At 35.6% G+C, this 12,396-nt stretch overlaps 1 protein-coding gene across 1 annotated transcript; it reads left to right on the plus strand.

Moving 5' to 3' along the window:
- Positions 1-591: 591 nt before the first annotated feature.
- Positions 592-8,993, plus strand: LOC139883714 (uncharacterized). The gene is made up of 10 exons (XM_071867852.1): positions 592-613; positions 1,545-1,619; positions 2,583-2,666; positions 4,114-4,194; positions 5,940-6,344; positions 6,485-6,622; positions 6,729-6,788; positions 7,759-8,186; positions 8,263-8,310; positions 8,379-8,993. The coding sequence occupies exons 1-10, from the start codon at positions 592-594 to the stop codon at positions 8,991-8,993; spliced, it is 1,956 nt and encodes a 651-aa protein (XP_071723953.1).
- Positions 8,994-12,396: the final 3,403 nt, after the last annotated feature.

The following is a 12,396-nucleotide window of genomic DNA, read 5'->3' on the forward strand; positions in this document are numbered from 1 at the left end:
TATATATATATATATATATTTTTTTTCGGTACACAATCGGAGAAAGGAAATACAAATCCATTTACTGTATAAGTTAGGTGTTAAAAATAAAAATTGATTGTTTTGATTATGTAAAATCTATTTGTGTCAAGAAAATTTCACATTGCCATTGTACTGGATAAAAGTCAATTGAAATATGATTTATATTATGTACATTGTTGATGTAAAAGTCTTTTTTTATACAAGCCGTCTTAGAATAGGAACACAAACCTTAAATCTACATGCTAAACATAAAAATCGTAATATTTGTCATTATTTTTGCACCGCCGGCACGCTGAACAAAAATATATGGAAATATGTTTTTTGCAAAAAGGGGAGGGTGGAAGAAAAGAAAAAATAAATAGGAATTTCCATAAAATTTGGAAATGCGGACGTCATTCGGGAGAAGAGAAGGGTTACATTGTCTTTACAGCTGGAACTTTGGCTCCACCCCCAGGTCGATTATAAAAAAAGAAGACCCATGGGAGCAGAAAACAACTTCGACTTCAACCCCTTGAAATTACTTCTCCGCTTCAGAGTTTTACCTGCTCGCGGCACGGCTTGGAAACCTCCATGGATCAAGAACTAGCGCCAGGTATGTTCTGTTCTTTCCTTTCTTTGTTCTGATTTCATCCCAAAGGGTGATGGAAAAATTGGAAAAGTGTCGCTTTTTGGGGGTTAATTTCTAAGTAATATTAAATGGCAATTATTTATTACTTAACAAGTATCCCGACGCTTTATAAAGAAAACCCTTGTAAGAAAGGAAAGAGTGTGAAAGGAGAATAATTTGTGCCGAACTTGAGGGCGTGTTTGGTCTGAGAAAATTTTCCAATTTCCTGTTTTTCTTTCCACAAGTTTTCAATGAAAATACGTTCAGCAGAAATTTTGGTTGTCGTGTTTTCAACATCTGAACTTTAAACTCAAAACGACCAAAATTGACTGTATATATACGGGGTTATTTTCATTCATGTTGAAAGCTCTTACTTTTTACCCTCCAAATGTCTTTTCAAGAAAATGGAAGTTAAAATAAGGAGCAATTTTCACTAAAACATTTCGGTAAACCGGATGTACCTTAAAAACATGAGCTAACTCAAGAGACAAAAATGTCGATTCGACTAAGCTGGAATTCATACAATTAAAATTATGCTCTTAACCTGAGTCTAGGGTACCTAAAATCATGCGATGGACTCAAGTACGTACCCTAAAAAGACATTGCTTAGAATTTTCTGGTGTGACCAATGGAAAATGACTCCTAAATAATTTGGAAAGTCCAACTAAATTATCGGAAAAAATTTTCTTTTTGAAAAAGAGATTACATCCAAATTATTGGGGGATGCAAAATTCTTTGTCCTGGTAATTTTAACCAAGTGATTTAAATTGTCACCATAGAACAATATGAGGACTGGACTTATAACCAAAGTATAGGGGCTAAAAGTGAGATTTCCCAACCTACTAAGACCGAAGTGTACAAAATGTAATTAATTTTTCTAAAGTTATTTATGTAAATTTCTCTTTTGGTAACACAGAGGTTTGCATAGACTTGAGTTCAGAGGACATGGCAACTGATCAAACTTGCCAAGACAATTGCAAAACAACCAGAGGTTTGTCACTTTGAACTTTTAATTTTTGTTTTTCATAAATCTTGATTTTCCAACATCTTAACTTTTTCAATCCCAAATACTTCTAGTCTCAGAGCATACATATGCTGACATATAAATTGAAATATAACCTTTTTACAATTTTTAAAATCTGGATAATATCTTGAAGTATAATTGAGAAAGGCCAATTTTTTTTTTTTTTTTACTTCCGAAAAGTAAAAGAATGTGCTCATAATTTACTTAACAATATCATGGATAAGATCAATCGCAATGAGACAAAAACTTACAAAATCGCATTGTCCACTATATGAAAGCTAGAACGTCCCACCCTCTAATTGATGATACAATTTCTATCGAAAAGAAAGTCGTGATCTTTGTTAAGTTTAATGTTAATTTTTTTTTTTAATTTTACCATCTAAGTTCAATGAAAAAAAATTCATGCAATGATTGAGCTAGTATGCATGATATAAAGCATACGGAGTGGAATTAAATTTTCTAAGGTTGATTATATTCGTTTCTCTTTATGGTAACAAAGAAGTTCATGTAGTAGAGAGCTCATAAGGCATGGCGATTGATAAAGCTTCTCAAGATGGCTGCAAAACAACCAGAGATTTATCACTTTGAACTTTTAATTTTCATTTTTCATAAATCATGTGTTTCATGGATTTTGACTTTTGTGAGTACAAGTCACTTTGAATTTCATCCAATATATGGAACCTAGAAGGTCCCACAAAACTAATTCCTAATTTGATACCTATCTGGAAAAATAAAAGAAAAAACAGAAGAAGAGAGAACTCACGATCTAAGTTTAACGTTGATTTTTTTTTTTTTTTGCTTAAAATTTTACCATCTAAGTTTCATGCAAACAATTCCATGTGATGAACGAGCCTGATACCAATAATGTATACATGATCTAAAGCATATAGAGTAAAATTAATTAGGTTATTTATATTCATTGAATTTTAGGTAACAAAGAGTTTCGCGAAAAAGGGACTACAGAAGGCATGGCAACTTATAAAGCTTCCCAAGTTGGTCGCAAAAAATCTAGAGGTTTGTCTCTTTTTGAGCTTTTAATTTTAGTTTTTCATAAACCTTTTGTTTAATGCATTTTGCTTTTGTTAGTCCAAATCACTTTGAATTTCACAGCATACAAATGCTAACATATAAACTTACAGATAATCTTTTCATTTTTTAAAAAAAATTTGAACAATATCTATAATTGAGAAACCCCCAAAAGAAATACTCTTTTACTTCCAAAGAGGAACAAAATGCGCTTACAATGTATGAATGATATTGTGGATTAGATCAATGGCAACTACGAATTAAAACTCAGTAAAAACGCGTTGTTTGATGTATGAAACTTAGAAGGTCTCACCAAACTAATTCATGATTCAATACATATTTATAAAAACTCATGATCTCTGTTAATTTTTCTTGTTTAGAAATTTACCATATAAGTTTTGTGCAGAAAATTCCACTGCAATGAATGAGCTTGATACCAGTCATATATGCAAGATCTAAAGCATACAAAGTGTGATTAAATTTTCCAGGTTTAACTGTATTCATTTTCAAACACAGCAATCAAAACTTTTACCAAACGTACTTTTATTGACAAATTTAGAAATGAAAATATTGGAAAATTTCCATTATATATTAGATGAAAACTTTCGGGTGCCGCTATTTCCATACCTTATCCGACTAAATGCACCTCATTTTCTTTAAAAAGACAAAGTTGCCCTTAATTATTCAATTGCAATTTTAAGTGGTAGCCTCAATTTATTTACTTTCCTTCTTTTGTGAACTTTTCTATTTCTGTGTAGGATCTAGTTGCCATAACTAAGAACATCACATATTTTGTTTTTCTTTATTGTGGATATACCTTATATAATAAATGCATTATGTTTTCTCTTTATTTTTAGATTTTACTTCCTTAGAAATTAATTTTGTCAAAAAGAGAAATTTTGAAGAAACCTAGTTATTTTCTACATTAAGCAAATTTATGGAATTGAAGTTTCTTACTTGTGCTTTTGGGCTCGACAAAGTTGAGGCGCTCATTTTTGTGAATGGTGTTATTCGGCTAAAGCCTTGCAAATTAACTTGCCTAAATAGCTTGCCTAAGCCGAGAAAGAAATGGCTTAATTTGGTAAAGACTCCATCGGTGTCAAGGGATAGAATGAACTTTATCCTAAGAAAGAGGGACAAAGTCACCTTAAAGCAATGGTTTGATCACTAGGAAATGAACCTAATGATTTGAGCCTGCTTGCTAACTTGTATAGGTCTTGTTTATATTTCTAGTGATAATCATTTTCACCCAAGTAATCCAACCACTATAACGTAAAAACAAAATGAAAACAAGTCATGCTTTACTTGCATACCTTTACATTAGGCAAGGTACTTCTACAAAAAGAAGGATGAACTCCGCTTAGGGGGACCAAAATTCTTTGATAATTGAATATCTTACCCATTTTCGCATCCTCCATAACTTTGTTGTTGAAAGACTGCAACGAGGAGAGCAACCCGATGGTGCCACAACCAAGTGAAATGCAAGGAGATTCGAATCCTGCTGAACCACCATCAGGTACATATTTATGTTCCAACCCAGAAAAATTTATGGTGTAAGCAATGTGGTTTTATAATTTTCTTCGTTTCCTTTATCTAGTTTGGCGGCATATGTAATTGGAACTAAATACAGGGACCAAAGATAAATAAATTTCCAACAATGAAGTAAAAATGCAAAAGCAATGTGTGGCCACGAAATACCGCTAGTTGATTCATTTTCTCGAGCCCATGGCATGACTATTCGTTTCAAGCAAACAGTAAATACGCAAAATGTCCCCATTTAAAAATTCTAGATTCTAGGGTGACCATTTAGCTTTTTCGCCCCGCTAAATTGAAGGAAAATATAAGTTTCAGAAAGACGATTTGCGTCAACTCTGGTTTTCTTCCTTCTATCATCCAAGATGTTTGTGTGGACGTGGACTCCAACAAAGAAACCAATCCTTCAGAAATACAAAATTCTCTTGATGAAGCAGTGCAGGGTACGCCGTTGCCAAGGGAGCCATTCCTTTCTCTGTTGATTAAATAGGATTTATCTAAGTCGTTCATAATAAGTTGATACATGTTGAACAAGTCTCACTCTGCCAAAATCAATAAATCAATGAATCGCGGCACTCCAATAAACAATTTTTCACTGATATGACACTTGAGTGATGGAAAAAAAAAAGTTATGATGCTCATAAAAATGTTAACACTTGTCGTATCCTTATCCTCTCTTGTTGTTATTAAAGACATACTCTTAAATGTAAATCCAGAAGGCACGGCAACTGACAAAGCTTTTCCAAGGCAGTCGCAAACCAGCTAAAGTTGTTTCGCTTTGAACTTCTAATTGTTATTTTTCATTAATCTTGTGTTGGAGGATGCATTTTGGTTTATTTTACTCCGAAACTTTTTAAATTTTACAGCATACAAATGCTGAAATATGAATTCAAATTTAATCTTCTCATAATTTTTAAAATTTGAATAATATCTTGAATTAATACAAAGAAATCCCAAAAAAAAAAAAAAATTACCTCGAAAGAGTAAAAGATCGATCTCATTAGTTATTAATGATATAGCGGATATGATCAATGGCAATGAAAAATAAGAACTCTCTAAAAACACATTATCCAAGATATGACAGTTTGAAGGTCCCAGAAAACTAATTGATTAAATAGTACTTATCTTGAAAAGAAAAAAAAACTTCAGTTTGACGTGTAATTTTTCTTGTTTAAAAGTTCGCTATCCAAGTTTAATACAGAAAATTTCATGCAATGAATGAGCTTGATTAGTCTGGAATAGATGATCTATAGTATACAAGGTGTAATTAATTATTTTTTTAAGGTTATTTGTGTTCATTTCTCTTTTTGGTTACCAAGAGATTCACCTAGACTGGATTTCAAAAGACACGGTGACTGATAAAGCATCCCAAGACGGTTACAAAACACCTAGGGGTTTGTCACTTTGAACCTTTAATTTTTCCTTTTTCATGAATATTGTGTTTCTTGGATTTTGACTTTGTGTAATACAAAACATTTTAAACTTCACGGGGTCCAAATGCTGACATAAAAATTCAAATATAATATTTTCATAGTTTTAAAATCATAAGAATATCTTGAATCGTAATTGACAAAGCCCAACCAAAAAAAAAAACTTTTGACTTCCAAACAGTAAAGAAAGACACTCACAGGAACAGCAATGTTGAGTAAAGGACTGCCCCTTGTTTTGCATCATCGTAAAAGCAGGAACTTTTAAAGACTGAGGACTTTTAATGTGCAATATTTGCAGTCGAGCCGACACCGGTGGTTGATGAAAATTATCGACGATTGTTTGAAGCCACATTAAAAGGTGATTGGAAAGCGATAGAGAGAATCCTCAATGAAGATCCCGAAGCAGTGATGGCCAGTCTTATGACCATAGAAGATCGTGACTTTACTGTGCTCAATATTGCGGCTGTGACTGGACAAGATGAATTGGTGGAGAAACTGCTAAAGCGCATCCCTCGGGAACTTAAAGCTCGCGGCTTAGATCAAGCCTTCTGCGTTGCCGCCCAGAAAGGACGAATAAGGAGGGCAAAGGAATCAATAGAACAACTTGAAAAAGTCCGTGGTGAATCTACGGTACACGATGCCCTGTTGTTTGCTACGAGAAGTATTCCTAAGCAAAAGGAGGTTATCTGGTACCTGGCCAAGCGTATAACATACCCCCCTTGTAATGATATCATGATGAACCTTATTAAGGCTGGCCATTTGGGTAGGATTTCACACTCACCTTTCTTATCTCAATTAATTCACTGTTCACTTTAATTTACTTTTTTGTTTGTGTCCCAAAAGACATACTCTTGTATTTAGCTCACCAATACCGTGACTTAGCGACGTCGGTTGATACCAAAAACAATGGCCTGTTGGAAGTCTTTGTGCATGTGAAGTCCTACTACCGTAGTGGAGCTAAACTCAATTTTTGGGAAAAATGTATTTACCAATGTAGGTACTTCTTGCGCTTCTTTTGCTTTTGTTAGATTTGTACAATTCAAACAACTCATCCACATAGGGTTCACTCTATCTGTTCCCTTTTTAGGTGTCCCTTGCTTGGTTAATACACCATTTGACAACACCAAAGACATGAAGATGGCTCGAGGTATCTCTGTTAAATCTGATTGATGGATGGACTAACATGACAAAAAGCATATCATTCACAGATCTTCTTCACAAAAAAAAAAGTTAGGGGATAGGGTATACAATTAATATCTAAATCATGATGTGTGGTACAACTTAATATATAATTTAACATTTATAAAGTTAGTTTGAGTTACTTAGGCAAGTCAAATTGTCAAGTAGAATTATCGAGAATAGATTTGGATCTCAGATTATTGAGGTTGATTAATCCAATTTGTTTTTCTCACATATTCAAGCATTAATAAATTTAATTACATGCGCTGATATGTATCTTTTTGTTCATCATCAATTTATAATTTGCTAACATGATTTTTCTTTCCTCTTAATGGTGGTGACACCAGCGACTCACCGGTTCAAGACATTACTCTGGAATGTTGCCACAAAACCAGGTACACTAACTGCCATGGTATCTTTAGACAAAAAACATGCCATGGTATCTATAGAAAAAGGACCTTGTTTTCATCCATGGGTAGAGATGTCTATCTTAAATTGTAAATTGATATTATTGACATATCCCGTTGAGATCATAGTTATCAATATGAATCAGCTCTTGATTTGTATACTACGATATGATTATATTCCATTCAATTCAAAGTCTAATTGACATGTATCCCATCAAGAGAATATGTAAAACTAATCAGTTTGAAAACATATCTATTGATCTGTCGTTGAATCTACCCATTTTTCAAAACTCTTTTTATTTTATTTTTTTATCTCATGATATTTTATATGTTCATCAATGGATCCATCTGTTCTCTGATACATGCATTTTGATTTTCAAGCCATATGAAGTTTACTTCCTCGATTAATATCTTGAATTCATCATTCTCTTCTCAACTACTATATACGTAAGAACACGGCACAAATGTGAAAGCCTCCATATCCTTTGATTCTTTATTGCTGGCAAAATTGCTTATCTGATGTTTGTGCAGCACCTTTTATCAAAAGGATTGGAGAATTGAAAGTAAGCCACGAATGCTTGCTTGAGTTAGCAAAACTAACTTTAAACGAGAGGAAGGCTCGTATGAAAGCACCTGAAATACTCAAATTGACTTCGACCATTGTCCTTGACGCTGCATCTAGCGGAATCTCTGAAATAGTCAAGTTATGTCTTGAGCATTCTCCGGAGTTGATGTGGAATAAACAATTCACAAAAGAACTGATGAAAGAAATTGTGAAGGGAAGGCATGTTGAGTTATTTAGACTAATGAATGGATACAACACAATCCCAAATTTGAGGTACGATATTCAGAGGAACTGCGACCTGATGGCGGCAGTAGTAGAATGGTCCCCAGGATACGTACCAGCAGATGTTTCTGGAGCAGCTTTTCTTATGCAAAGGGAACTTCAATGGTTTGAGGTTGGTTCACCATATTTGCTTGCCACTCTTTAATTTACTTACAATCACATTGATAGGTGTCCTTTATTTTCTGAAGGTGCTGGAAGATAAGAGTCCTCCTTTGATAAAAAGTCTAAAATTTGAGGTCAGTTCACCTTATTTGTTTTGCTACCCTTTTCGCTCTTTAATTTACATTTGCGTTGATCGATGAAGGTAAAAGAAGATAAGAGCAGTCCTTCTAAAAGTCTGGAATTGAAAGAAACAAAAGAAAGGAGCGGGAAGACATACTGGGGAGTTTTTGTAGAACAGCGAAAAGATTTGGTCAAAGAGGCGGGGCAATGGATGAAGGATACGTCATCATCTTGTAGCGTCATATCAACCCTCATCTTTACAGTAGCTTTTGCTGCAGCTTTTACAATACCTGGAAGCAACGATAGGGATAACCCGGTCTTTCTAAAAAGGGACTCATTCTTGGTATTTACCGTTGCAAACGCTTTATCTCTCTTCTCCTCTGTCACCGCCACCTCGATGTTCTTGGCTATCCTAACCTCACGCTATGCCGCAGAATATTTTCTTCATTCACTACCAAGAAAAATGATACTGGGCCTCACTTTTCTCTTCCTCTCTTTCGTCTTCATACTCGTGGCTTTTGGCTCTGCTCTTGTAATTGTCCTAAGCAAACGATGGAAGTGGATTAACATCCCCATTACTTTGTTGGTGGTCATCCCTGTCATATTGTCTGCAGTACTAAAGCTTCCCTTGTATGTTGAAATGGTTGAATCCACCTATTGGCCTCACCTCTTCCGTCCTGTGAAGATTTGGAAATGACTTGTGCTATCACTATTGAACAAGGACATATGGTGATGCGATATTTTTTTGCACTTGTTAATCATGGTGTTTACTCATGTTTTAAGACTATTGAGGTATGGCATTAGCCATACTTGTACCAAAGTTTAATATATATTGTCAAGTGCACACCTTAACTCTATGGGTCAATTGGTATTTTCTCCCAAGCAGTGAGCAATTAATTCATTGCTAATTGTTGTATCAAGGTGAACCCAAGTCTTCAAAGAATTGGCAAGATGGCCATCAACAGTCAATAGGGTTCATCCATTCAAATAAAGCAATGATCCACACAAATTCTCTATACTACACAAGATAGCCACCCAAGTAATGGCCTAATACAAGGAACTTCATATGCAGCAACACCGAGCAAAGAACTATTTCAGTTTAATGGAAGCACAAACTTCGAAATCCGTCTTCACCCACTGCCGACACTTGCACCTCATCCTCTCATCCAACTGTATGGCTTTGACATCCGCCATCTTGCCGCATTGCCATCGATTACTCCTGCACTTTCATGATCCTCATGCTCCGCTTCTTCTGCATCGCATCATCCCTTCCTAACTGCTCACCCAGCAACTGCGCACAGTGCACTTCAGCACCAACACCAATTCCATAAAAAACATAGCCATCAAACTTTAGCCTCTTTCAGGTCTCTCTGCGATCACAGCAGCGAGGTTGACGTTTCTTTGGTGAATAGCGCCAGGACGCCAGGCACCTGGCGGGACAGTGATGTGAGGAGGATCGAGGTACCTGAATGAAACGGACATGCGGAGACTTTTCAATATTGTGACAAGATGACCAAGTTAGATGCCTCACGGCAAACGACTTAGAATCTCAAAGGTCACGTCTCAACGGCCAAACATTAAAAAATAATAAATTGCCTATAAGGCAAACAGATACTTCTGCACGTCTCTTGAGACCATAAGTCAAGTGAAAGTTAGCAAGAACAGAGTTTGTTTTAGATTCACCTTGTGACTTTAAGATTGACGTTCCAGAGAATAGGATACAGAATCTTCCCAAGAAACCTCATAATTAGTGATCTTATGCTGCTTTAAACCAGCATTTACGACTGACACATTTAGAATTAATCAAAGAATACGAGATCAGAAATCAAAGGAACTATTTCAACAAGAGAGGAGTTTCCTAACCCGAAGGTTCCCATAGAGATGCGCCTGTTTTTCTTATGTATATTGGTGCGAGCCAAACCGAAATCTGACACTTTGGGCGTAAAATCATGTTCCAATAACGTGTTGCTGGCCTTGAAGTCCCCATGCATCACACAGGTGCTCGAGTCCCCATGCAAATAGGCTAAACCACGAGCAACACGAAGTGCTACCTTCATCCTAGCGCTCCATTCTGGTCGGGCAGCTTCCTTGCCAACTCCTCAAAGCATGGGAAAATGGACATTGGCTTTACACCTCGTGAGCAGAATGAAGAGCGAGACAATAGTATCTAACCCTAGAGAAGTTGCGTATTCATCTACACTCACCATGCAAGTCAGATTCCACAAAGCCATTCGGAAAAAAGTTTAAAACAAGGCAGTGGACACGTTCCTCTGGACATATACCAATCAGCTTGACAAGATTCCTGCGTTGGCATATCGACTTCAGCTAAAAATTCCCCGCCGCCCTGTTAATCCTAATACTTCAGAACTTTCACAGCTACTTTGGTCCCATCTTCAAGAACGCCCACATGTACACGCCCAAACCCACCTTCGCCGAGTATTCTCAACTCGTGGAAAAGATCGGTGGCTCTTTCCGGCCAAACAATAAAAAATAAAAAAATTCTGATACTAAAGTCTGGGACATCTACTAGGACTCAATTTTTTTGATAAAGGCACGAAATTGAAAAACCGGATCTGTGTTTCATTACCCAAATTCAACCAGCAACTGAGCATGAAACGACAGCAACAAGGCAGATAGGACAATGCTAGATTAATAGCAGCCACACCACCGCTTAGCCTATGTGATTATGCTGCAAGATAATTTGACACAACCCATTTGATTCTGAATTTAGCAATCACGTTTAATGGGGTCGATTTGGGTACCAACTGAAATTTGTACTTTCTTTGAGGGAAAAAAAGTTGGCGTAGAATCAAAAGACAAACTAAAGTTGATGTATTTTTATGAGAGAAAAGTAAATATAGCGTAGAATTGAGACTCAAGCCAATGTTTGTGCATTTTATGGGACAATTTGTATATAAACTTTATCTTCATTTATATAAGCAGCAGATTACTCATCTACTTGAAGGTGAATCATATAAGTTGGCCCAATTTTTTTTTTTTTTTTAAAACAAGACGGGTTATATCTAAAAGGAGATTCATCTAGAGTGCGCATAACAAAATTTCTGAAACAGAAATTGATTTCTAACCAAAAATTGATTTCTCAATTTCTATTTCAGGAACTGAGAAGTTAAAAATTTCAGCTTCTGATTTCTCCTTCAAATCTATTCCTGGAATAGAAATCTGCTTCAGAAATAGAGAAATCAAATTGCATTATCAAATGGATTTCTGTTCCAAACTTGTTCCGGAGAACAGAAAAATAGAGAAATCAAGAAATAGAAATTTTATCATGCGCAGCCCTAGCATCTTATCTCATTAGGTTGGGCTATATGGTCTGTGGCATTAAAGGAAAGAAACTTGTTTACATCATTATTATATTATGATGTCAATATTCAAACCTTATTATAAAGCCCTAGGTTTTGTTCAATTTTGGGCATAGTTTTTATCCAAGATTTTCCCACACTTTTAGGAGAAAACTACCCAAAAACCATTTTTAATCCTTTTCGAGGAATTCTAATTTTTTTGGAAATTTTTTTGAATTTTAGGGATTTTCCGATTTTTCAAATTTAAATATTTTTCTGATTTTTTAAATATTTTTATACATTTTATTAATTTTTTAATAATATTTAATTTTTATGATTTCTTGTTTATTGTTATTCATGAATTTTAATATTATTTAAAAAATAAATACGGGCCAGTGACCCGGCCCGACTAAGCTAACCTGGACCCTATCAGTCCGGGTCGGATCTAAATTCGGACCAGCCCTAGAGCCTATCCGAATTGACCGAGTCAGCCCATGAAATTCTTAGCCCACTTGGAGCCTCCAGCCCATTTCTATATTCTATTCTCGGCCCAGCCATCTCCGGCCCACGAAAAAATATCAGCACAGTCCTTATACGAACCTAGCTCACTTTAACAACAAAATCTTTCAGTGCTATTATTACTGGAGCTGAGCCCAAACTCAACAAGCTAATTTTGAGCCCATGTCCACCAGAGCCCAAACACGTTCTAGCCCAAAACTAATTAATCAATTAAACCCATGCTAATTTTTTTTTTTTTTTTTGGTCGGGAAACCCATGCTAATTCACTCCTCCCCATTTTGT

The sequence above is a fragment of the Rutidosis leptorrhynchoides genome, unplaced genomic scaffold, assembly GCF_046630445.1.
Source record: "Rutidosis leptorrhynchoides isolate AG116_Rl617_1_P2 unplaced genomic scaffold, CSIRO_AGI_Rlap_v1 contig44, whole genome shotgun sequence".
Classification (NCBI taxonomy): Eukaryota; Viridiplantae; Streptophyta; class Magnoliopsida; order Asterales; family Asteraceae; genus Rutidosis; species Rutidosis leptorrhynchoides.